At 42.3% G+C, this 24771-nt stretch overlaps 1 protein-coding gene across 1 annotated transcript; it reads left to right on the top strand.

Moving 5' to 3' along the window:
- The first annotated feature begins 6704 nt into the window (after positions 1–6704).
- Positions 6705–16366, top strand: LOC123401085 (synaptotagmin-5-like). The gene is made up of 13 exons (XM_045094803.1): positions 6705–6981; positions 8806–8910; positions 9072–9122; positions 9253–9373; positions 11085–11206; positions 11591–11692; positions 11773–11847; positions 11925–12004; positions 12087–12237; positions 12303–12533; positions 14690–14962; positions 15032–15145; positions 15910–16366. The coding sequence occupies exons 1-13, from the start codon at positions 6877–6879 to the stop codon at positions 16066–16068; spliced, it is 1689 nt and encodes a 562-aa protein (XP_044950738.1). The 5' UTR covers positions 6705–6876; the 3' UTR covers positions 16069–16366.
- Positions 16367–24771: the final 8405 nt, after the last annotated feature.

The following is a 24771-nucleotide window of genomic DNA, read 5'->3' as shown; positions in this document are numbered from 1 at the left end:
ATCATGTCATCTTGCTTAAGGCGTTACTCTGTTCTTTTGGACTTAATACACTAGATGCATGCTCGATAGCGATCAACGTGTGGAGTAATAGTAGTAGATGCAGAAAGTATCGGTCTACCTGTTTTGGACGTGATGCCTATAGATATAATCATTGCCATAGATGACGTCACGACTTTGCGCGGTTCTATCAATTGCTCGACAGTAATTTGTTCACCCACCGTCCACTTACTTTCATGAGAGAAGCCACTAGTAAACACTACGGCCCCCGGGTCTATTCACATATATCGTTTACACCTCCGCTTTTACTTTGCTTTGTTACTTTGTTGCTTTCAGTTCTCACTTGGCGAACAATCTATAAGGGATTGACAACCCCTTCATAGCGTTGGGAGCAGGTTCTTTGTGTTTGTGCAGGCTCTTGTGATACTCCTTCACTGGATCGATACCTTGGTTCTCAAACTGAGGGAAATACTTACCATTGCTGTGCTAAATCACCCTTTCCGCTTCGAGGGAACACCAACGCAAGGCTCCAAGGCCACGGGGGAAATCCTTTGCATATTTGCCTAGGAAGTCCCTTAAGGCGTAGCCGTAGCAGAAGGATTCCTGGTGTCGTCGACACACCTATTTCTGGCGCCATTGGAAGGTCTTTTGTTGCAGTAGCACTAACCCGTCCACTATATCACATCCGTCAACACATAACCAGAATCTCGGACCTTCATCTACTACAGACCCTTGCTACTGTGTCAACAGACCTTCCCTGGCAACGGCGCCAGGAATCCTTCTGCTACGGGCTACGCCTATAGGGACTTCCTTGGCAAATATGCAAAGGATTTCCCTACGGCCTTGGAGCCTTGCGTTGGTGTTCCCTTGAAGAGGAAAAGGTGATGTAGCACAGCGGCGGTAAGTATTTCCCTCAGTTTGAGAACCAAGGTATCGATCCAGTGGGAGGATCGCGTCAAGTCACAAGTACCTGCACAAACACAAAGAGCTTGCACACAAAGCTATGAAGGGGTTGTCAATACCTTATAGATTGTTTGCAAAGTGAGAACTGAAAGCAAAGAGTAAACAAAAGCAAAGTAGAAGTGAAAGTGGAGACGATAGTTGTGAATAGACCCGAGGGCCGTAGTGTTCACTAGTGGCTTCTCTCATGAAAGCAAGTAGACGGTGGGTGAACGAATTACTGTCGAGCAATTGATAGAACCGCGCAAAGTCATGACGTTATATATGGCAATGATTATATCTATAGGCATCATGTCCAAAACAAGTAGACCGATACTTTCTGCATCTACTACTATTACTCCACACGTCGACTGCCATCCAGCATGCATCTAGTGTATTAAGTTCAAAAGAACAGAGTAACGCCTTAAGCAAGATGACATGATGTAGATGGACAATCTCAAATCTATGATGAAAGCCCATCTTGTTACCCTTGATGGCAACAACATGATGCGTGCCTTTCTGCCCCTTCTGTCACTGGGAAAGGTCACCGCACGGTATGAACCCAAAACCAAGCACTTCTCCCATTGCAGGAATCATAGATCTAGTTGGCCAAACAAAACCCAAGACTCGGAGAGACTTACAAGGATATCAAATCATGCATATAAGAAACCAGCAAAGACTCAAATATAATTCATAGATAATCTGATCACAAATCCACAATTCATCGGATCTCGACAAACACACCGCCAAAGAGGATTACATCGGATAGATCTCCATGAAGATCATGGAGAACTTTGTATTGAAGATCCAAGAGAGAGAAGAAGCCATCTAGCTACTAACTACGGACCCATAGGTCTGAAGTGGACTACTCACGAGTCATTGGAGAGGCAATGATGTTGATGTAGAAGCCCTCCAACTCCAAAGTCCCCTCCGACAGGGCACCCGGAAGGGTCTCCAGGTGAGATCTCGCGGAAACGGAAGCTTGCGGCGGTGGAAAAGTGTTTTCGTGGATGCCCTGATTTTTTCTGCGATTTTAGGGAATTTATAGGCCAAAGAGCTAGGGCAGGGGAGCGCCAGGGAGGCCACAAGCCTGGTTGTCGCGGGCCCCCTGGCCGCGGCAACAGGGCTTGTGGGCTCCCTGTGGGCCCCCTGCCTTGGCCCTCAAGTCCCCCGATCTTCTTCTGTTATGGAAAAATTTATTTCGGGGATTTTATTCCGTTTGGACTCCGTTCCAAAATCAGATCTAAAAAGAGTAAAGAACACAGAAAAAACAGGAACTGGCACTTGGCACTGAATTAATAAGTTAGTCCCAAAAAAGATATAAAAGGTATATAAAACATCCAAATTTGACAAGATAACAACGTGAAACCATCAAAAATTATAGATATGTTTGAGACGTATCAACCCTCGTGATCACAACGATACAAAGTGTGGCGATACATCGGAAACTCTCTGCACCAGTACTGGGGAAGCCGGACTCCTCTCGTCACAACTAGTATTGAAGAAATTACGAACATCCTCCGTCCCGATATACTAAGAAATCTGAATGATGGCGATGTGCACAAGAATCCCCTGGAGCTCAACTCTCCAGAAGAAATCAAGTCAGACAAGAGGCACCAAGACAGAACTCCGTCACATCGATATCATATAGATTTCAAAATACCCGCGTGATCCTAAAAAAATTTGAGCGAGAAGAGGAGTAGAATTAAGATTTCCTAAGTCGAGAACTTCACCCGAGCATAGAAGAGGAGAAAAAGAAACCTACTCTCCGATATAACTAAGACTCAAAACATTTTACTAGAAGAGGAGTAGAATTCCTATGTTGTTTTTGTAACTAAACCCCCATTTAACTTAAGTTTTAAAACCCCCAAAGCAATACCCCTCAACCACAAGATAACACACTAAAATAACAACATTTTAAAAATAGGTTTTGAGCAAGTTAAACATGAGCTCAAATAAATAATGGAGAAGGTGTTATTTGAAACCTAGTCGAAAACAACATTGTTTGAAACCATAGTTTGGTAATCACCACATCAAACACAACACACTTGCACTCATCATGGATCAAACAACAACAAAACAAAGGAAATGACACGAATGCAATGAATGGCATGATGCAAAGGTGATGACATGAAATGACCACATGAAATGATAACTCCATAGTATTGAAATCATGATCCAAATTGGGAAAGGGTTCCAAATATGGCAAGGGTTACATCTGGGGCATTACAAACTCTCCCACACTACAAGAAGATCTCGACCCGAGATCTAGGACTGAAAGAACTCTGGAAATTCGGAACGGATGTTATCCTCGTGCTCCCAAGTGGCCTCTTTATCAGAATGATGTGACCACTGCACCTTGAGAAACTTGATTGATTTATTGCGGGTCTTGCGCTCAGTCGTCTCAGGAACTGCAACTAGATGCTCACGATAGGATAGGTCGGGTTGAAGGTTGATATCCTGAAGATCAACTGTGCGCTCGGGGGTCTTGAAGCATCTCCAGAGCTGAGAGACATGGAACACGTCATGCACATTTGCGAAGTTTGAAGGGAGCTCTAGTTGATAAGCAAGGTCGCCTCTCTTGCCAACAACTCTGAAAGGCCCAACAAAACGAGGAGCAAGCTTGCCTTTGATTTCAAAACGCTGAGTGCACTTCATAGGAGACACTTTAAGATAGACGAAGTCATCGAGCTCATAAGACATGTCACGATGCTTACTATCATAGTAGCTCTTCTGACGGGACTGAGCTGCTCTGAGATTATCACGAATGACACGACACATCTCTTCTGCTTCTTGAATCAAGTCATTCCCAAGAATCTGGCGCTCGACAGTCTCTGACCAGTTGAGCGGGGTACGACACTTCCTGCCATAGAGAATCTCAAACGGAGCTTTGCCTGAACTTGCCTGATAGCTGTTGTTATATGAAAACTCAGCAAAAGGTAGGCAGTCTTCCCACTTCATGCCAAAAGGAAATGACACAGGCTCTTAGCATATCCTCGAGGACCTGATTGACTCTCTCAACTTGCCCACTAGTCCGAGGATGAAAGGCTGTGCTGAATCGAATCTTAGTACCCATCGCAGACTGAAATGAGTCCCAGAACTTGGAAGTAAAGATGCTTCCGCAATCCAAAGAAATCAGCATTGGAACACCATGCAATGATACTATCCTTGAAGTGTACAACTCTGCAAGCTGAGCTACCGAGATAGACTCCTTGTCTGGAAGGAAATGAGCTACTTTGCTCAACTTGTCGATGACAACGAAGATGGCATCGTTACCCTTCTTGGACTTCGGAACCCGGTGACGAAATCCATCTCAATATGGTCGAACTTCCACTCGGGAATGGGCAATGGATGCAAAAGACCTGCTGGACGTTGATGCTCTGCTTTCACCCTTCGACATACATCACATTCATTTACGAACTGAGCAATTTCACGCTTCATGCGGGTTCACCAGAAGGTCTATTTCAAATCCTGATACATCTTAGAACTTCCTGGATGTATGGAGAGAAGAGAGTTATGAATGCGTGAGAGCCTCAAAGAGCGTGTGCTTGAGTGGGCATGGAGCCTCTTGGGTGCCCTTGGCCGTGAGTGAGCTCCCCTGGTGCATCTTATACAAGGATGCTGAGGGGACAATGAGTCGCCCATTTGGCCTACCACACTATTAAAATGGATATGTAAGGTGATGCATGCCGTAGACTATAATGCGTCATTATTGATCAACATGATGGATTATTGGGGCACAGTGAACTGACGTGGCTATAATGTCTTCCTATTGTGTCTGGTGAGATGTTGTGGTTGACCTCGCACAGCAGGTCGGCTGGAGCAGCCAGACGAGGAGCTAGCTGGACCAGCCGGCTAAAGAACCGACCGAAGCAGACGGGTGGTGAGTGGCCGGACCAAGGGGCGTTGGCCATCCCACTGTTTTGAAATGTTGTCTTGTTTTCTTTAGCCTATCCGGGGTCATTCCTCGATACCTTGATAACATGATTTCAGAGAAATATGTCCCTCTTCTTTTGATAGCATCGTCGTTAACTTTGTATATTTTCTTATTATATATATTAGAGTTCTTTTAAGGGGCTAAAGATATTTAAATTTTATCCTGTCCCCCTAAATCTTAGGAGCGGGCTTGATTTTAGTGCGTTTTTTATTTGAAAACTTTTATCATTAGATCTTGGTCATGTGGTAGTGAGAGGGTTCACTGGGTATTTTTTTTAAAGGATGTGGCTATCGAGCTCGCTCGCGGTAGCGGAGGCACCTCAGGACAACCAACCTCGTGCATTTATTGGCGTTTTTTTTAAGTCATAACTTTTGAACCGAGCGTCGGAATAACAATCCGTTTTCACTGCTGTGTTTCTTACGAAAAGCTCTTCAAAACTAGATCCCATATGGATAGGTATCGACGAACTTTTTTTGAGCAACTTTGTGTGCTAGATGAGGCAACTTTAGTGCTATAGCAAGCAACTCCTTCCCCCTTACTATGACTATCTATCAGCGAAGAATTCTTCTAAGTTGGTTACCACGACTAACAGTTGACTAGATTCACCTCTAAAAGCTTTACATAATTAAATAATGATGATCAGTTGCCTATGATTGATGCTCAGTTGCCAATAAATACTGTGAAATTGCTCAATTTTAATGCTCAGTTGTCTACAAAATATTATGAAATTGCTCAATTTTGATGTTCAGTTGCCTATTGTCGATGATCAATTGCCTATGATTGATGTTCAGTTGCTTGCCATTAATGCTCAGTTACCTGCTATTTGTGAATAGTTGCCATAATTGCATTCGAGTATCACAAAAAAGTAAGCAACTTTTAGTGTGTTTTTTGCGCAACTCTAGTGCATTCAACAAGCAACTCATGTGTATACACAAGATGCAATACATCTAGCATCAAAGTTGCTTCTGTTTAGCATTAAAGTTGCCTCGTCTAGCATCGAAGTTGCTTTAATTTTTTTTCTTTAAAACATATTCATATGGGATCTCGTTTTGAGGAGTTCGTCACGAGGAACCCAAGGGTGAAAACATATCATAATTTCTACACACGGTTTGATAGTTATAGCTTTTTGATTTTTTTCATACATGAATTATTGAACATCCAACGCATGCGAAGCCGAGCATGCACATCCGACACATAATATAACCATTTCAGTTTAAAAATAGCTGACCAAATTTATCATTTGGTTGCTAAAGGGTGAATTTATTTAACCTTCTAGTCATGATAGATAATTTTAAAAGAATTTTCGTTGATAGACGATCATACTACGCACACTAATAATAATTTGTTTTTCTTTAATGTTAAAGTTGTCTAAATATCATCTCACAATTGCTAAATTTTTTTTTAATCAAAATCTATATATATGGGATCTCTCATAAGATATGATACCACAGAAGAGGCGGCCGGATAACATTTTCATTGGAGAAGATATGATACCTTAGAAAGGAATATTTATTCCATGTAAATAACGATATAAACTAGTACTCTACTTGGTGGAATCTCTCAGAAGCTTGCCCGTGATCTTCACCACGTGGCCCTTCCATGAAACACGTGTCCCTCCGGCGGAACGATAGAAGCCACACGAAGCACAAGGAGGAGGCATCATCCGTTCCATTCCGTCCCCATCTGACCATCTCCAAGCAAGGAACCAAAACCAGACCCAGATTATTAAAGGGAACGCAGCAACGCAAATCTATCTACGTGCTTGGCACGTGCCCCCCACCGTGACCGACACCCTACGCGAAGCACATCCCAGAGCAGAAACGAACAGTTGTTGTCCACTAGAAAGGGAAACATAATTCAAGGCGGAAAGGGGGAGGGGGGCCGCACCCGCACCCGCACCCGCACTCCTCCGGTCCGGCGCACGCGCCTCCTCCGCATCGAGCACCACCCAACCCGCCGCACGCGCAGCTCCCGACCTCGACCGCGCGCCACGGCGGCGAGCCATGGCGTTCCTCTTCGGCGCCTTGCTGGGCCTGGTGCTCGGCGTCGGCGTCGTCATGGCGTTCGCGCGCCTCGAGAATTCCCGCGCCGAGCAGCGCCGCGAGCTGGTACGCCCCCCCTCCCCACTCCTCCCCGCTTCCAATTTTATTATCCCGTCTACGGTGATCCGATGCGATTCGGTTGGCCGCTGGGTTCGTCCGTCAATCCGTGCCCGTGCAGGCGCTCGAAATTAGGAAATGCTGGGTTAGGACCGCCGTGGATTGGAAAATCAATCAATTGCTATACATGTTCGGCGACGCGGGTTAATTGCGGAGGCATGGGCGATTCATTTATACGGGGCCATAATTGCTACTAGGCTTTGATCCTAATCACGCTTGTTGTTTCCCAGTTTGGGTGTATTTACGGCTGTCGTCAAGTGCTCCACCGTTCAGTCCAACTCAGTTGGGCATTTCGACGAGCAGTTGGCGCGTGTCTAGCAGCAGGAGGAGGACGCCGGCATGGAGGCCTCCGGCGAGGTGGCTCTGTTCCTTGCCGACCTCTCCGACCGTAAGACTGCTTGGCTCTATGGCTAGGTGACGCTAGCAGCAGGCAGCAGCTCCGTGTCTATGCGCTGCTGGCCAAATGTACAGCTCCGCCCCTGCCCTGCTGTGGTGCGAGCTCGCGTGTATGCCGAGGCCAATCCGCCTCTTGGGTTCGCGCCGCTGGCTGCACGCACAGCTCCGCCCCGGCACTGCTGCTCTCTCCGTGCCTCGGCTCCCGGGCACCTGTCAGCCTTTGTGTGCACCGCCGCGAGCCGCACAAATTCTACGCGATGGCCGATTCACGGGTTGAAGCCGTTGCTGGCAGCGCTATCCGACGAGCCAGGCAGCACGCCGGGGGAGGTGGTGGCCTGGTGGGGCACAGGGCATCGGCCAGCAGCCGTCAGCAGCGTGAGGTAACTTGGGGCGGTGTCGTGCGCGAGACTAAACATGAGGACAGGGTCCCATGGTGGCAGCGTCCATGCGCTTGGCCTCAAGTCACACCTTAGCCGCTAGGTGCTTCATCTTGGCTTGCATGAGGTGGTATTGCTTCTTCGACGCTAGGTGCTCCGCCTCCTCGGCTTGGGCTTCGAGCTTGGGTTCTCTTAGGCCGCAATGCAATGCAAGCCGTGTATCGGGCCTTGGCGGCACACACCTTCGTAGCGATCTGGGAGTGCAATTCCGCTGAGAGCCATGCGTACCATGTTACGGCACTCACGCACCATGGCGACGACGGAAGGCATGCTCTGACGGGGATGCTGACGCGGGTGGGGAGACGGGTGTGGACGAATGCGGAAAGAGAGAAAATGGGGGCTAGGGTTTGGGCATCGCCGTCCGGCTTTGAATAGCCGGGGGTAGGCTCCCTGGTTGCCGACGGCTGCCACACCATTATTCCAGGCGGGCAAACCACCGAGTTTCAATGGGACTGTTAGTTTTCCGTGGGTCCAGACTGTCAGTCCAATATGGTGGTCCGGACAAATTGCAGCAATTGAGACATTGGGGTTGGTAATGAATTAATAGTTCAATTGCAGCAATTAGGCAATACACATATGTGTTGGTTTTGACTTGGGGATTGTCAATAGCACAATCAGGTCCATTGATGGAAATGAATATATATAGTCCACAAAGACGCTTACTACTGTGTATTGAATTGTGCACTTTGAATACATCCTTACATTGAGATGAGCATTCCAAAAAGTGAAAAAACCTATTTTTTGAAGTAATTATTAATGCTTTGGTTTACTGACTATCCTGTGCAACTCTTAGTTCACTCCCACTTATAAATTTTGGTGAGCTGTGAAAAAACTATCTTGAGAACCTAGCAACTATTATTTGATGAAAAAAATATGTCTTCCTACAGCAGCACTTGTTTGTGGACTGGTCAATTCTCACCACAATTTTACCTGTCTGCAGGCTGCTACAGTTTCATCTTTCTCAAAATTGACTGTTCAAGATCTGAAGACACTTATTCCTACTGAGTCCTATCCATCGTGGGTATCTTTCACCCAAAAGCAGAAGTTGAGCCTTTTTCTCTCTTAACTTTCTATTAAGCTTTGACCTTGGTGTTTCCCAATGTTGTGCTGATACCTTAGTTTTCTGTTTTTTATAACTTAAATGATTGAATGACCTTGGCATTATCTAATGTTGTACTGATACCTTATTTTATTTAACTTCTACAGCTTAAATGGCTGAATCAAGAATTGGTGAAAATCTGGCCATTTGTCAATGAGGTGTTATTCCAGCTTCATTTAAGTATCTACTATAGTTCTGATATCAGATACTGAGTTTTCTACTCCGTCTTTGAATAAATTAGTTATGGATATTGGAAGTTACTTAGGATGGCAAGTGTGGTTATTGTAGGCTGCATCGGAACTGATAAAATCTTCTGTGGAGCCTGTATTCGAGCAGTACAAGTCCTTCATTTTGGCCTCCATCCATTTCTCGAAGTTGACACTTGGTACTGTCGCTCCTCAGTTTACAGGTAGGACAGCGTTATAAAATCTTGATAGTTTGTTGATGGATAAATGGCCATTTTTTTGTATTGGACAGTATAATATACCGGTATATTATGGTATAGTTTGCGTAGATAAGCCTTTATTTTTGCGCACAAAAATTAAGGAGTAAAGTCCATCACCTTATTTATCCCCATGCATAGTAGATTTTTTCTCTTTAAGAGACATAATTAATTCTCTTACGCGTGCCCTTTTTACCATGTAAATTTGAGTGCCACACTTACAAGAGAGTCAAGTATGCCTGGAGGTTGTCAAACGACTTACACAGTTACAGAGAACGGTTCACTATATACTTCAAGAAGGCTGGAAGAGAACATCAATTGCCAGCCAGAAATTATTTTATTTATTGTTTTGCTAACATTTTGTTTGATTTGACTACGTTCTTTTGATACTGTAGCCGTAAGTGAAATATGTAGTTCATTTGGTTCAGTTTTTTTGGACAATACTGCTACTAAGAAAGCGGCCAAGACTTAATTCACATTCTCAATGGAAGGATGAAGCAACACATGTCATTTGGCTTCCTATGCCACCCCACCCCTAACCCCTTGTGCTCTTGTTAGGCTGCAGGTGGTAGTTGTTCGCTCCTTATATTTTTATAATCTATGCTCCTAGACTCGGATTCTCTTTAACAGGCACTTAAGTCTTTGAACTGATATGACAGGTTCTGTAGAGCTTCCAATTGCTGGGTAGATGACGACTTAGGCCGCATGTGATTTTAACTAATGCTTGCATTATAACAAATACTATCGATGATGACAGTTGGAAAACTCAACTGTGTCATAAGGATGGCATCTTTAAGAAGGATGTTGCTTTCTGGTGTTCACGTTGGTGGCCAGGTTGGCCGGTGGCGTCCATGTGCTTTCTAATATGGGTTGGGTTGTAACGGATTTAGCCCGGTTTTCTGCGAGTTTACCAGGCAACTCTTACTCTCTTCTTAATTAATAAAATGGCAAGTCTTTTGCCTCATTCCAAAAAAAGGAGGTTGCATTTAGTATATCTGTGTCAAGCTCATCATAATTTGTACATATCATGCTGGGGGTGCTTTTATGAGAATTGCTGCCCCATTAATGTTGGAGTAGGTAGGAATAAGTAGAGTGGTGGCATTATCTTGTTAAAAAATGATAAGATGGAGCTGGAGTTGAAACAAAGAGGGGATGATCTGACGGGGTTAGATATGTGGAGTGATTGTGTCACCAGTTATGATCAGGCATTTAGTTGGGAAGTGTGATGAGTTGATTTGATTGATAATTTCTGTAGCTCTGTGAAACAACTTTAACATGTTCACTCTTGTGTACATAAGGCTTTTGGCATTGTTGCATGGCTTTGTTTCTCCAAACAAACCCGGTAAGAGAATCATAATCTTGTTTTGCACTCCTGTTTTAGTAATAAATCTTTTCATGCACCATGAACCGAATCTCTGTGCTCAGCTTTTACACATGCCCAGGCCAGACTGCCCTGTTTTGTTATTGCATCGTACGTCCTGGATACTTCTTTATCTGGAAAAAAGACCTCCTGCATATCTCAAATCATTTCATATAATCAAATAAGAAGACATCTCATGCTCCAGTTTAGGTTTACGATGATTTTCTGCCTCTTAACGAAATTATGTTACAATGATTGATGTTCTCCTACAAATAAACATCCTTAGTTTTTGTTGATCATTCTAGCAAAACTTTTCAGGAGTTCAAATTCTGGATAGTGATAGTGCTGGTATTACTATGGAGCTTGATATGCAGTGGGATGGTAATCCCAACATAGTACTTGACATTCAAACAACTCTGGGAATTTCACTTCCTGTACAGGTAACTTACTAATGTTGCAACTTGAAATTAACACAGATTTTTTTATAGTACCATGCGGTACCAAACATGATCATATCTTACTATGGAGTACCTCCTCATTGTTTTTCAAGAAAAAAAAAAACAAGCACCAATTGTAGTTAGTCCTATCAATTGCAGTTTGAAGATTCAGTTTCCTTCAGTTAGAAGTTCATGTGTGTAGTACTATTGGTTCAGTTTTTGGAAGGGAAAAGAAAGAACACTGTCTCAGTTTACAAGTTTCAACACTGAAGCTTTACTTTGTGTAATGCTACACATTAACCTTGGTTTCTTATTAGTTTTTCTTGCACCATGGTATAACCTTATATCGGGTACTAATTATCGTTCTCTAAGCCCTTTCATCTCTAGGTGAAAAATATTGGATTCACAGGCACACTACGGCTACTCTTTAAGCCTCTGGTAGCCGAGCTCCCATGCTTTGGAGCTGTTTGCGTTTCTTTGAGAGAGAAGGTATATCTGTTCTATCCAATCTTGTGACCTTGAGGGAAAAAAAAATCACATGTTGCATGATGTCATTGATTTGACTGTAGAGCAAGGTGGATTTTACCCTCAAAGTTGTTGGTGGCGAAATGACAGCAATTCCTGGAATTTCTGATGCAATTGAGGTTCGGTAACTGTACATTATCAACTAAACTACGGTATACATACTGTTTTGCACGTCTCAGTTCAGGAAACAATTCAGGGAACAATACGTGATACCATCGAGGACACACTGACATGGCCTAATCGCATAATTGTCCCCATTGTGCCAGGAGATTATAGGTAATTAACTGCTTTGATACTTTTGGGAGTATAACTTACATGCCTCTCTCCATAGTAGTGATAATAAGCCTGCTATTTTCAGTGATCTGGAGCTAAAACCTGTTGGATTATTAGAAGTAAAACTTGTGGAAGCTAGGGATTTGAAGAACAAGGACCTTGTTGGGAAGTCTGACCCTTTTGCTGTGCTATACATACGCCCACTGAGTGCAAAAACGAAGAAAAGCAAAACAATAGTAAGTCAGTTGTGCTCATCTGGTCAAATCAAAGAAGATACATCCTTACATATATTGTGCTGCAGAACAATGATTTGAACCCCATCTGGAATGAACACTATGAATTTGTGGTCGAGGACTCATCTACCCAGCACCTGACTGTGAAAATTTACGACGATGAAGGGCTCCAGCCGTCAGAGATTATTGGCTGCGCTCGTGTAGACTTATCGGATATCATGCCTGGAAAGGTCAAGGATGTTTGGTTGGAACTTGTGAAAGACCTGGAAATTCAGCGTGATAAGAAACCTCGTGGTCAGGTCAGTTGTTACACTTTTCAGCATAACTTACCTACTCCATACACGGAGTTATAATATGTGGTGAAACCATAACATTGCTGTAATGGTTTCCTGTCAACTTTCCTTCTACATTATGAATGTGTGGCTGATTAGTACTATGATTCTCAGTGTAAGATTGTAAGGAACGTATCCTGCCACTTATGCTGTGCATTTATTTTTTATTTTGATAAAAATTAAGAAAGCGGTTTAAGTGAGGTGTTGATATAACCAAGTCCTATCAACTCATGTTCCCACCTTCTTCTGAACGTTACTCCAAGCAACCACTTTTTGCCCTTCCCCACCAGTTAGCTGGACGGCGAAGATGGCCTCCGGTCATATCATGGCCGACACTGGGAACACTGGGCCGGGTCATCCTTATCCATTGTCTCACCTGCTCTGCCTGCTTTCCAAGCAGGCTCTGCTGCCTGGTAAATTTGTTCTTCTTGTGTTGACGACGACACTGCTTGAACTGAAGACAGTGTGGCACTGTCAGCCTAATCTGCTATCTCTCCCTTCTCTTATGTCCTTGGTTCGATTCAATTCTCCTAGGAAGTTAACAGAAGTCAAATCCAATTTTGACTCCCTCCACATACTTGTACTACTTCTACATAACTTGGTCCGTAAGTCATATTTTTCCTTGCCTTTATGCAGTGTTTTGTAGAGTCTTCTAGCTATGAGTGGAACTGAGCTGTGAAGACTTCATAAAGCCCATACATATGTTATTTAGGATATACTTGGGCTGTCAGTGTTCGTTACTTCTTTTATGATTACAAGTAAATCATTATACTTATACGCACGTGAGTACGTTACTTACCATTGAAAAAATACATCGTTTTTGTCAAAAAACAATACGTGTCGGTGACATGGAAGATGTTAAACCTAGATTGATATGCCTATCAATGAAGTGGTAGTAGTGACTTAAATTTTCAAGCTTCACAATGTTAGCGTTTAGTATACACTTTGCGGATGTGTGCGTGTAGTGATGACAGTGTGTGGTATGTGCATGTGTGTGTGTTGAGATCATCATTTTAGGAAAATGTATTATGTCACCGATATTCAGCGACATGGACACTATAATTCAGTCAAATCTTCAAATTCAGAGTGCATTAGATTCGTCTAGCAAGTTATCGAGATTGCCAATGAACCAAGTCACCACAAATACATACTCCCTCCGTCCCAAAATTCTTGTATTAGATTTGTCTAGAAATAGATGTATCTAAATACTAATACATTACTAGATACATTCATATCTAAACAAATCAAAGACAAGAATTTTGGGACGGAGGGAGTATTTCGCAGTTTTCCTATTGCGAGCAGCACCAAAAGGATATAGAGAAACTTACGTCAACAATTTATCACAATTTGTATCTAAGAAAAATGTTCTATTTCGGCGTATTTGCCGGTATAAATATTGTTTAAATCTATATGTACATGTGATTGATTTAATATTCTATTGGTATATACTACTCCCTCTGTCCCAAAATAATTGTCTCAACTTTGTACTAGCTCTAATACAAAGTTGTACTAAACTTGAGACACTTATTTTGGGATGGAGGGAGTATATAGGAGTACAGATATACACTTCTAATTTTTGTCAACTTTATTTCCTTATAATTGCGATATTTTATCCATAATTTCCTTCTGAATACAGTGATTCTTAGAGTAGAGGAATCAGAGTTTCATTTCCACGGCAATACCATCTTTATTCTTTTAATAAAGTAACTGATTTACTAGTAATCATCAGACATTGTTCTCATCTGCTGAGTTAACAATCAAAGAGTAATAATCATCACGCATCTTGGCTTTGCTTCTCTTAGTCAATCAACATTGGCAGCAAAGTACTCCCTCCGTTCACAAATATAAGATGTTCCAACTTTTTCTGAATCTGAGGTATATATACACGTTTTAGTGTGTTTGTTCACTCATTTCAGCCCGTATGTAGTCCATATTGAAATATCCAAAACATCTATATTTGTGAACAGAGGGAGTATCGTATACCGGGACATAATCCCTTAAACTGTGGTGCTAAAGAGTGGATCATTTGCTCTATATCATGATGAAAATATCTCTGTTGGATGTTAGATACGTGATGCTTTTATGTTTCTTGTGGAGAGGTTAAAGATTTTTTCACTCTTCAGGTCCACCTAGAGCTCCTATACTACCCTTTTGATAAACAAGAAGGAGTTTCCAATCCTTTTGCTAGTCAGATCCAGTTAACTTCTTTGGAAAAGGTCCTCAAGACGGAATCTAATGGATATGATGTCAACCAGAGGAAGAATGTTATTACGAGAGGAGTCCTTTCAGTAACTGTTATATCTGCAGAGGACATACCAGCAATGGATGTGATGGGGAAGGCTGACCCATTTGTGGTCCTGTACCTGAAGAAGGGGGAAACCAAAAAGAAGACAAGGGTACTCTCTATCTCCATCTGCAGTGCTGTTCATATATTTTTTTCCACATCTGATTCAATGTATTTGCAGGTTGTGACTGAGACATTGAATCCGATATGGAATCAGACATTTGATTTTGTAGTAGAAGATGCCCTGCATGATTTGCTTATGGTGGAAGTATGGGACCATGATACATTTGGAAAGGTGTGTTTCTGTCGTTATCTTGTGTAGCTCGTGAACACTTATTTTCTCCTTACATTGTTTCTATTTGGCTTTGAGATTGTCCAACTTGTGTTACTACTGCCTTTCCATATCAGATAGGTTTCGTCTGTGTAATATACTAATATATGCATTTAATTTTTGACTGGGCATATGAATATATGTGTTGTCATAACGCTGATTGTATGATGGGTTTTTCATGCTGGTCATTGGATAAAAATGTGTGGATATAAAATGAAGGAATATGTTTATTTTAAATATTTAAGAAAGCTATCACATTTGATCGGAGCCAGGTGGTGGGGTTGTACACGAGCGGCTCCTAAATTTATTCATACAACTGTTTGTGTGGTTTTGCAATGTGTTCGCCACAGCAGGTGAGGATTTTTGTGCGTCAAATCATCAGATCATTGGGGATATAGATGCAATTTTCAGAAATGGTCTTTGTGGATCCCTGAAAAATGTGAAAAAAATTCCGTAAAGCATGGTACAGCATGTGCATTTGCAAAAACGGGAACACCCACCCTCAATGCCATGTTGATGGGTATTAGATGCGCATGATCTGTGCTACCAGCAACGAGGGGATGAAGCGCAAAGAAATAACTGGGTTACTCGTAACTTGTTTGAGGGGAGGGGCAACACCGCAACAATGTTACCTAATCCGGCTTTCTGTGTGATATATGCCATATGATGGGTATCAGATCTATGGTTCTGTTTTCTCAGACTTGACTCCTTATCTACTGAAATTGCAGGATTACATAGGGAGATGCATCTTGACACTTACCAGAGCGATACTTGAAGGTGAGTTCCAAGATACATATGCGCTGCAAGGTGCTAAATCTGGAAGGCTGAACCTGCACTTCAAATGGACGGCACAGCCAATTTACCGTGATCGTGACAGGGATCAGTGAAACCTGTGTAACTTCACACGATAAGACTGCCTCTTCCTCTACGATGCATGTATATTAGCATTTACACGGATCCGCTTGGGTCTTGTAAGTTGTAACCGTGTATAGGGGCTACTTTGTGATTAGTCATAAAATATTATTCTGTATATGTTCCGGACCTATATAAGGGCGTGTTTTCGTCCAGAAACGAGAAAAAACCTGAACGGTGCTGTCGCTCGTGTGCAACTCTCGCGGGCAGCAGCTACTGCTCGCTAGCTTGGGTCGCTGAAAAAAGAAGTTTGCTGGGGTTACTGGGTCGTTATTTCATCTTGTCTATTCATCTTGCAAAAGAATAAACAAGGAAAAGTAGAAAAAACACAAAGACATGTTTAAAACTAAAACAGAAAACACATTAAAAGAAAACCGATGGAAAACAGCATCACAAAAATGCAACATGACTAGAAAAGCAATAGTGTATCTTGAGTCCACCAGAGTTTAAGTTTTGAATTTAATACTGACGCTTGTATTGTACAGGTTCATCTAGACTTTCTCACTATGCTCGTTCATGAAGGAGGCATTTCATTTACACGGAGCCGTTGATGATGTTTTCATTGATTTTTAAAATGTTAATCGGCTCAACATTTCAAAAGTTTTCATAGAGTTAAAGTGTCTATGTTTATATTTATAAAGATGAATGTACGTTTATGTTATAAACCTTTGCATTGTACTTTATTAAAAAAATACAACACCGGATGAAAGGCCACCAATGATACTATCACCCGTTGTAGTTGCGGAAATGCAATTTGGAGCCTGACCTTAGATGCTCTGGATATCTACACCGTGCAAGATCAACCTCGAAACTGGGAACGAAACATGTATTTATTCACGTATATGGATATGTCAGTCAATCTTTGAGCAAATGACTGTCAACCCATGGCCGATGTTCATTTATTGCCACCTACCGAGGCGTTCTTCATGATTTTTTTGCTTGAGTCGACACCAAATCAATGTGCTTGCACGTGCCGTTCACCTGCGCCATGGATAAGGTCGATGTCGTGGAGGCCAAATTCATTGTTTTGACCCTTTTCTTGAAGTTCAGCCATATGTGACCCTATGTTGGAAAAAAAATCGAATCTGACCCTTTTCCCGTTCTGGCGGTAGGTGTAGGATTCGAAGTATGTCTAGAGGGGGTGGGTGATTAAACTACTTGATCAAATAAAAATCAGTTTTAATAGTTGGCAAGTTTTAACAGTTATACCAAGTCAAGCACGCACTACACATGTAAGTCTAAGAGTATAGCAGCGGAAAGTAAAGACATGCACACGTAAGTAGAGGATAGGGATAGGAAGATTAAACTCAAACATGACACAGAGATTTTATCGTGGTTTTGATAGGTGGTGCTATCGTACGTTGATGGAAACTTCAACCCACGGAGGATAACAGCCGCGAGAGTCCACACAGAGCTCCATCCAAAGGATCCACGAAGAAGCAACCTTGTCTATTCCATCATGGCTTACGTCCATGAAGGACTAGCCTCACTCGAGGTAGATCTTCACGAAGTAGCGATCTCCTTGCCCCTACAAACTTCTTGGTTCAACTCCACACGAAGTCGAAGGCTCCCAAGCGACACCTAACCAATTTAGGAGATACCACTCTCTAAAAGGTAATAGATGTGGTATGTATGATGAACTCCTTGTTCTTGTGCTTTAAAAGATAATCTTCTCAACACTCAACCACTCTCTCATAGATTTGGCGTTGGTAGAAGAGATTGATTAGGTGAAAAGCAACCTGGGGAGGCTACAAATCAAGATTCATATGGTTAAAGCGGAATATCTTGATCTCAACACATGAGTAGGTGGTTCTCTCTCAGAAAATAGATGGGGCAAGTGTTGGCTTGTTCTTAGTGCTTCCCCAGCGAGTGAGAGGCAGGTGGAGGAGTATATATATGCATCTCCAAAAATTCAGTTATTACAACATTATTGCCCAACTCGGTGAAACCGAAGCAAAACTCGGTTGCACCGACTAGTGCAAAATGCGGCAAATTTTAACGTTTTGGTGAGACCGATATATAAATCTCGGTGCGTCCGATTTGGCCAGCCTATGCAGTTATCCAAACTCGATGGCGGCGGTTCCTAAAACTTAGAGATTCCAATTTTTAGGAAATGGCCATCAGGGAGTTGGTCACTGTTTTTCTATTGCCCCGAAATCAAACTTGGTTTCACCGAGATGGTTGGGTTGGCTCTGGATTCTGTCAAGGGTAAAACTCAGTAGGGCTGATTTTGGAAATGTTTGTGGCACCGAATTTGGACTTGGGGCTTGGATAGAATGTTTATGTAGGAGAATTTCAAGAGAGTTTTTGGTGGCTAACTCTAAGCACTTGAGCAACCAGATCATCATAGATACATCATCCCCTTTTATTAGTATTGGCTTTCCTATGGACTCAAATGTGATCTCTCACAAAATGCAAAATGTAGAGTCTTGAAGCTTGTTGCCAATAGATGTTCCTTGTATCTAGGGGATCTCCTCATAATCCATTGCCAACCCATTCGTTGAACTTTTCCTTAGATATACTTGGTAGAATCATTAGTCCAATGAAATATATGTTGTTATTAATTACCAAAACCACCTAGGGAAAAGTTATGCTTTCAGCAGGCTTGCACATGCTACCGCCACTCTTTGTGGTGGCAGGGACCCGGTCAACGTAGACAACATCGTCTCCCCTGCTGACGTGGATAAGTTCCTACCACCACAAGGAGAGGCGGTAGGGTGTGCAAGCCTACCGCCACAGTGGCGGTAGGGTACTTGGTCTGGATAAATGAGCGGGTGATGGTTTGGTGGGTCCCACCAGCCACCCATTCATCCCAAAATCCCCCTCTCCCTTGTGCTGAGCTCCTCTCTCCTCTCTCCCCTCATTCTTGCCTCCACCAAATCCATCTCCATTGCTTGAGTTTTCTTTGGTGGATTGAGCCAAATTTCATCACTCAAGTTACCTCACTCACTCTCTTCTTTTTGGTTGGTTGAAATCATCTAATTTGGTGACATTCTTTACTTGTATGGAAACCCTAGTTTAGGTCATTTCGGTGTGAAATCAATGGATTTGAGGGATGAGAGGCTTTTTTTACGCTTGAATATGTACAATATTCCTAATCATCATGTTTGTAACACCGATCTATAGTTATTGTTAGACATTTTTGTAGGTTTAGGGTTAGGGTTAGGCAATGTCATTAGTAAGTAGTTAGGGTTAAGCAATAATATTTTGTTATTTGTGTTGTTGTTTGAATTTAATGCATAGATCTTTCTTGATCCATATTATGTTGCCGACCTATCATTGACCTTTTTTTGCAATGTATTTAGATGGATAAACTCGTTAATGTACATTATTTGGACAAGGAGACATTTATTAAAGGAGATGCCGATGAAGGGGAAGAGTCCATGGTTTATGGCTCAAGCCCAACTTATGAGGAGGTGTTTATGAAAGTTAAAAGTGTGTTAAATTGGATTGACCCAAATGATGAAGTTAAGCTTATTGGAAGGTACGAGGTTGGTGTGGGGGTGAAGTCTCGCTTGAAGAGTATGCCTATCACTTTGGAATTGCATTGGAAGGTGTACAAGGATAAAGTAGTTGAATCACAAGACAAATCACTTTAATTATTTGCCACCAAGGTTGAGCTGCGTGTGCTACAAATTGACTTGAACCGACATGCCTCCTCCCCAATACATGATCGAAGGGTGGAGGTGTATGTCCCCAATTCTTCTAGTCAAACACGAAATGAAGCAGAGATGAATGATAGAGCCATGGTAATTCAAGAGGAAGAGGTTCATGTTGATGTTGATGCTGCTCATGCTGATGATGATGATGCTCATTGAAAAAGACCTCGATGACGCCTAGAGGGGGGGGGGTGAATAGGCAATTAAAAACTTCTTCAGATTTGGCTTGAACCTAATGCGGAAATAAACTAAGAGGGTACTTGTCAAGCACAAATCCTAAATGCACTAGGCACTACAACGTGTATCAACAACACGATCTACCAAGATGGACACAATGCAGTTACTAACAAGCACAAGTAAGTTACACAAACTTACTTGAGCTATATCACACGACAAGTAGGTAAATAACACAAGATACTAGATCACACTATATCAACACGATGTATCAAGGGATGTAAGTATGAACGTGTGGATATAGAGGGTATGCTTGAATGATTAATCTTGTACAAGAAATAGCCAACACAATATAATGAGCACAAGCAATATGCAATGTATGTATGCTCAAATAACACAAGTAAACCACAAGTAAGGAGTTAGGGTTAAGGATAACCAAGGTCACTGAGACGAAGATGTATCCCGATGTTCACTTCCTTGGAGGGAAGCTAGTCACCGTTAGAGAGGTGGATGTTACCACGAAGGCACACCAACGCCACGAAGGCTCACCCTATTCTCCCTTTGAGATAACACCACGAAGGCGTTTCTCAACCACTAGTGGTAAGCCTTTGAGGTGGCTTCCAAACCCTCACAAACTTTTCCATGGGAAATCACACGAATTGATTCCTCTCCGAAGAACTCCTACCGCCTAGGAGTCTCCAACCTCCAAGAGTAATAAGATCACGGGGAATGCTCAAAACTTGCTCAAATCACAAATAGCTTGGGTTGAGAGAAGGAGAGGGAGAAGATCTATCTTTTGATTGGAACAACTCTCAAAGGGGCTCACAAATGCTCTTGGGATCTAAGATTTGGAGTGAGCAAATGTGTGTGAGGTGGAAATGTGTTCTTATGAGGATAAGGCTGTGTTGAGCAGCCCTCTCACGAAGTGGGAGGGGGGTATTTATAGTGGGGAGAGAAAAAGAGCCGTTGGGGACACTTTAAGTCACACAGGGTCCGGAAGTCCGACAGTTGTCGGAAGTCCGGGCGTGCGCGAGGGGTCGGACGTCCGAGGCGTGTAGATACGACTGAAATTATTTTGAATTAAACAGCGACCGGACGCCCGACAGGGGTCGGTCGTCCGAGGCCTGTAGATACGACTAAACATATTTGAATTCATCAGTATACGGACGTCCAGAGTGGCCCGGAAGTCCGTGTTATACAGCACAAGTTCTACTGGTGGTGGCTTCCGGATTTCCGATGGGTGTCGGACATCTGGTGCTCGGGCATCCGGAGGAAGCCGGATTTCCGAGATATAGTGCACACATTCTACTGGTGTTGACCTCCGGATTTCCGGAGCTTGACCGGACGTCCGGCCCTCGGACGTCCGGAGGTAGCCGGATTTCCGAGATATAGAACTCAACTTCTACTAGTGCAGGCTTCCGGATTTCCGGGACTTGGCGGGACATCCGGGCCTCGGACGTCCGGAGGTAGCCGGAAGTCCGAGTTAAATGGCTCTGATTTCTCTCGTATAGGATGCCGGATTTCCGAGGTAGTCGGTCGTCCGGCCCTCGGACGTCCGGAGGAAGCCGGATGTCCGAGGCACTGGTTCTGTTCACAGATAACAGCAAAGCAGTGGAGATGTGGTCTGAGCAGAAAGTGAAGTTGTAGTTTGAGCAAGTTCATCACAAAACCTGTGATCCCCTCTTAATAGTGCGGGATCCCTAAGGACTCAAGAATCATAAAAGAGTACTGATGATCCATACTTGAGTGTATACTTTTATTCGCTGATCATCACTCCGCACCACTAACGTCAAAGGAACTGATACCTTTGAGTTAGCCCTTTCACCTGAGCTTGATGTTGTTGTTCCTTCTTGGCTCAAGTTGAAAGCAGGACATGATGAAGTCTTCAAGTAGCTTTCCCATACACAATGTGGAAAGCCTAGCTTATGTATTTATCTTCGTTTGTCCACCATGTGAACATCCACAAGAATCAAGCATGTAGTGCTCAAGAATGCTTATCTTGATCTTGTCCTGTCCACCATGTGAACATCCACAAGAATCAAGCATGTAGTGCTCAGGAATGCTTATCTTGATCTTGTCCTTGTTAGCACATGAGATTGTCCTTATCAACACATGATCATTGACAATAGTTTCAATGATATATTCGTGCTGATCCACTTGAACTTGCACACCGCAATCTTGATGACGATCACCACTTGACGTCATCCTTCATGGGTTGTATGAGATCTTCCTTTTGACGCAAGCCCAATGGAAACACACCTAACCCCCACATAGGAGTCTCACAAAAACCATGGGTTAGTACACAAACACGTAATGGACAATGCTTACCGTACCATGAGATCACTTGATCCCTCTCGGCACATCTTATACGCTTTGTGTGTTGATCATCTTGATTTACTCTTTGTCTGAGATCTTGATCAACCTAGTGTTTCTATGACCATTCTTTGGACAATAGCTTGAATAACATCTTGGTCAACATATAAACTCCTTGAACCCAACAGATGGACTTCAAGAAGTGCCTATGGACAAATCCTATAAATATAACTTAAGGCAACCATTAGTCCATAGGAATTGTCATCAATTACCAAAACCACATATGGAGATATATTATGCTCTAACAATCTCCCCTATTTTGGTAATTGAATACAACCACTTCAAGAGAGTTTATATAAGGAAATAAGCATAACCAAGCGCACACATACAAGGTAATAGTGCATGTGAGCAAGATGTAAATGCTTACACAATAAAAGCAAAACCCTCTAAACATATCCAAAGTAAACTCTCTAAACTTCTCCCCCATTGGCATCGATTGCCAAAATTGACGAAAAGTTTAGAAAGCAAATATAGTAGGTGGTCCTCCAAAAAGTGTGTACTTCTCGGCAAATTTGTGCAGAAAAATACACAAATACAATGATAAGTAGTTGGAGGAAAACAAACTATATTAAGGACCCAAAGATTGCAAAAAGAATCGTATGCCACAAAGACATACAAAGATAGAGGCAAGCAATCAAAAGATCCCAGATGGAACAAACAATCATATGGTCCTTCGAACCACATGAATAAAAGATATTATGATAGAGGCAACATAGTGCTTTATCAAAAACTAGAGAAGCTCCCCATGATTTGTGCACTAATATGAGATTTTTGTATTTTGACACAGGTGCACAAAATAGGATCGTTGCTCCCCCAGAATTTATAAAAGACACAACGAGTGCAAGAGGATAGATGAGACAATAAGCATATCAATTGCACAAAACAAACTGTTGAGCAACATGTAATAGAAGCAACTTAAGAATAGGCTCAAACAAAGTAATGTGTATGAGTCATGGCAATGCACTTGAGAAGACTAAGATAAGAATGAGCATTACTCATCAACATAGTCTTGATGAAATGAGATACAAAGTGCAAGACATATCATTCCCACCCACACATACTAGGAAATGGTTCACAAGCTTACTAATAAACAAAAATAAGAACCAACGCTTGTGACGACCCATTGTGAAGATAGGAAGTAAGAACCTTGTCAAGAGGAGGGATACTAATTGAAAATTGCAAAACCCTCATCAAGACAAGCATGAAGAAAAGTAATCTTCATGGCCAAAGAGTGCATCAAGATGTAGGAAAATAAGATACGCACTCAAAACAAATCCTTTCACGAAGCCACCAAAAACTGGAAAAAGGGAATGTAACGATGGATGTGAAAGAAAAGAGGATATCAATTAGAGATGTAACTTCTCTCATGTGTAAAAGATTCTAAGTAGAAGACAATCATGATGATATTTGTCCACAAAGAAGGATATACACACAAAATGGTTACAAGAAGGAACAAACTAGATATCCAAAAGGAAGTCATAACTATATCAATGAGATCTTTTGCTTGGAAGCATAGCACATGGCCTAATATTTTCTTATTGTATAATATGAACTTCCAACATACGAACATCAAAGACATCCCAACTAGTAGTAAGACATCATCGTTCGGATGCTTTGAGAAAGCAAACAAGTACTACAAGAACGAATCAAGAGATTCATGCCATGATGCAACCTGGAAAAGAAAAGACAGGTTGGTTCCTTTGCAAGAAAAGAATGCATGAAGTGGATACTTGTTACCGAGACAACATTGGATTGATGTAGTAGATAGTTGTTCTTTGATCATCCTAACTTGGCTCCAATAATCACATGGTCTCAACATATTCCTTATAGGTGAGCTGAGCATCCAATGCATCTCCAGTTGTTCCTGGAACAACAAAACAAACAAAATGGTGCCCAAACTCATTGGGACCAAAGAGTTAGAAAACCAGCAATACATAGGACAAACTCCACACACATATGTGCATATAGATATGAGTTTGAATTTCATGCACACCTTAGCCAATTTATGACAGGGTGGAGTTTCCCTTATATATTGGGTCAAAGGAGGAAAGCAAGCAAAAGAAGTTGTATATAGTAGCTAGATATGCATGCTCAAGACTCTCAAGAATCAACTCAACACAAAGTTGAGAAGTCATCAAAAGACAAGGTATCAAGTGATAATAAGATCCTAAAACAAAAGAACTATCATTTGAAGGATATCAATTAAAAGATACATCAAGGAATGAGATATCCATTGACACATGCCAAATAGAAGGCAACAAGAAACCAATTGAAGGAAAACAAACACGAGGTATCTAGTTTCCAAGAGAGAGCTAGGTTCCAACAAAAAAAGCCCTCTACAAATTTTCATGATGGCACAAAGCATCATAAAGAGCAAGACTTGCCTCCCATCAGCACACACTTGATGGGGATCAAATGATTTTATGATGGGTGAATAAAGAGAGTGTTTTTAAAGGGAATATGATAGCTCCC

The sequence above is a fragment of the Hordeum vulgare genome, chromosome 6H (assembly GCF_904849725.1).
Source record: "Hordeum vulgare subsp. vulgare chromosome 6H, MorexV3_pseudomolecules_assembly, whole genome shotgun sequence".
Lineage (NCBI taxonomy): Eukaryota > Viridiplantae > Streptophyta > Magnoliopsida > Poales > Poaceae > Hordeum > Hordeum vulgare.
Note: the sequence above shows the minus strand (reverse complement) of the source record. Positions and strands in the feature narration are given on the sequence as shown.

Coding starts and splice junctions, on each gene's coding strand:
- LOC123401085 (XM_045094803.1), top strand. CDS start 6,877: ATGGCGTTCCTCTTCGGCGCCTTGCTGGGCCTGGTGCTCGGCGTCGGC. Junction 9,374..11,084: donor TGTCGCTCCTCAGTTTACAG/GTAGGACAGCGT, acceptor AAAACTTTTCAG/GAGTTCAAATTCTGGATAGT. Junction 11,848..11,924: donor GAATTTCTGATGCAATTGAG/GTTCGGTAACTG, acceptor GAAACAATTCAG/GGAACAATACGTGATACCAT.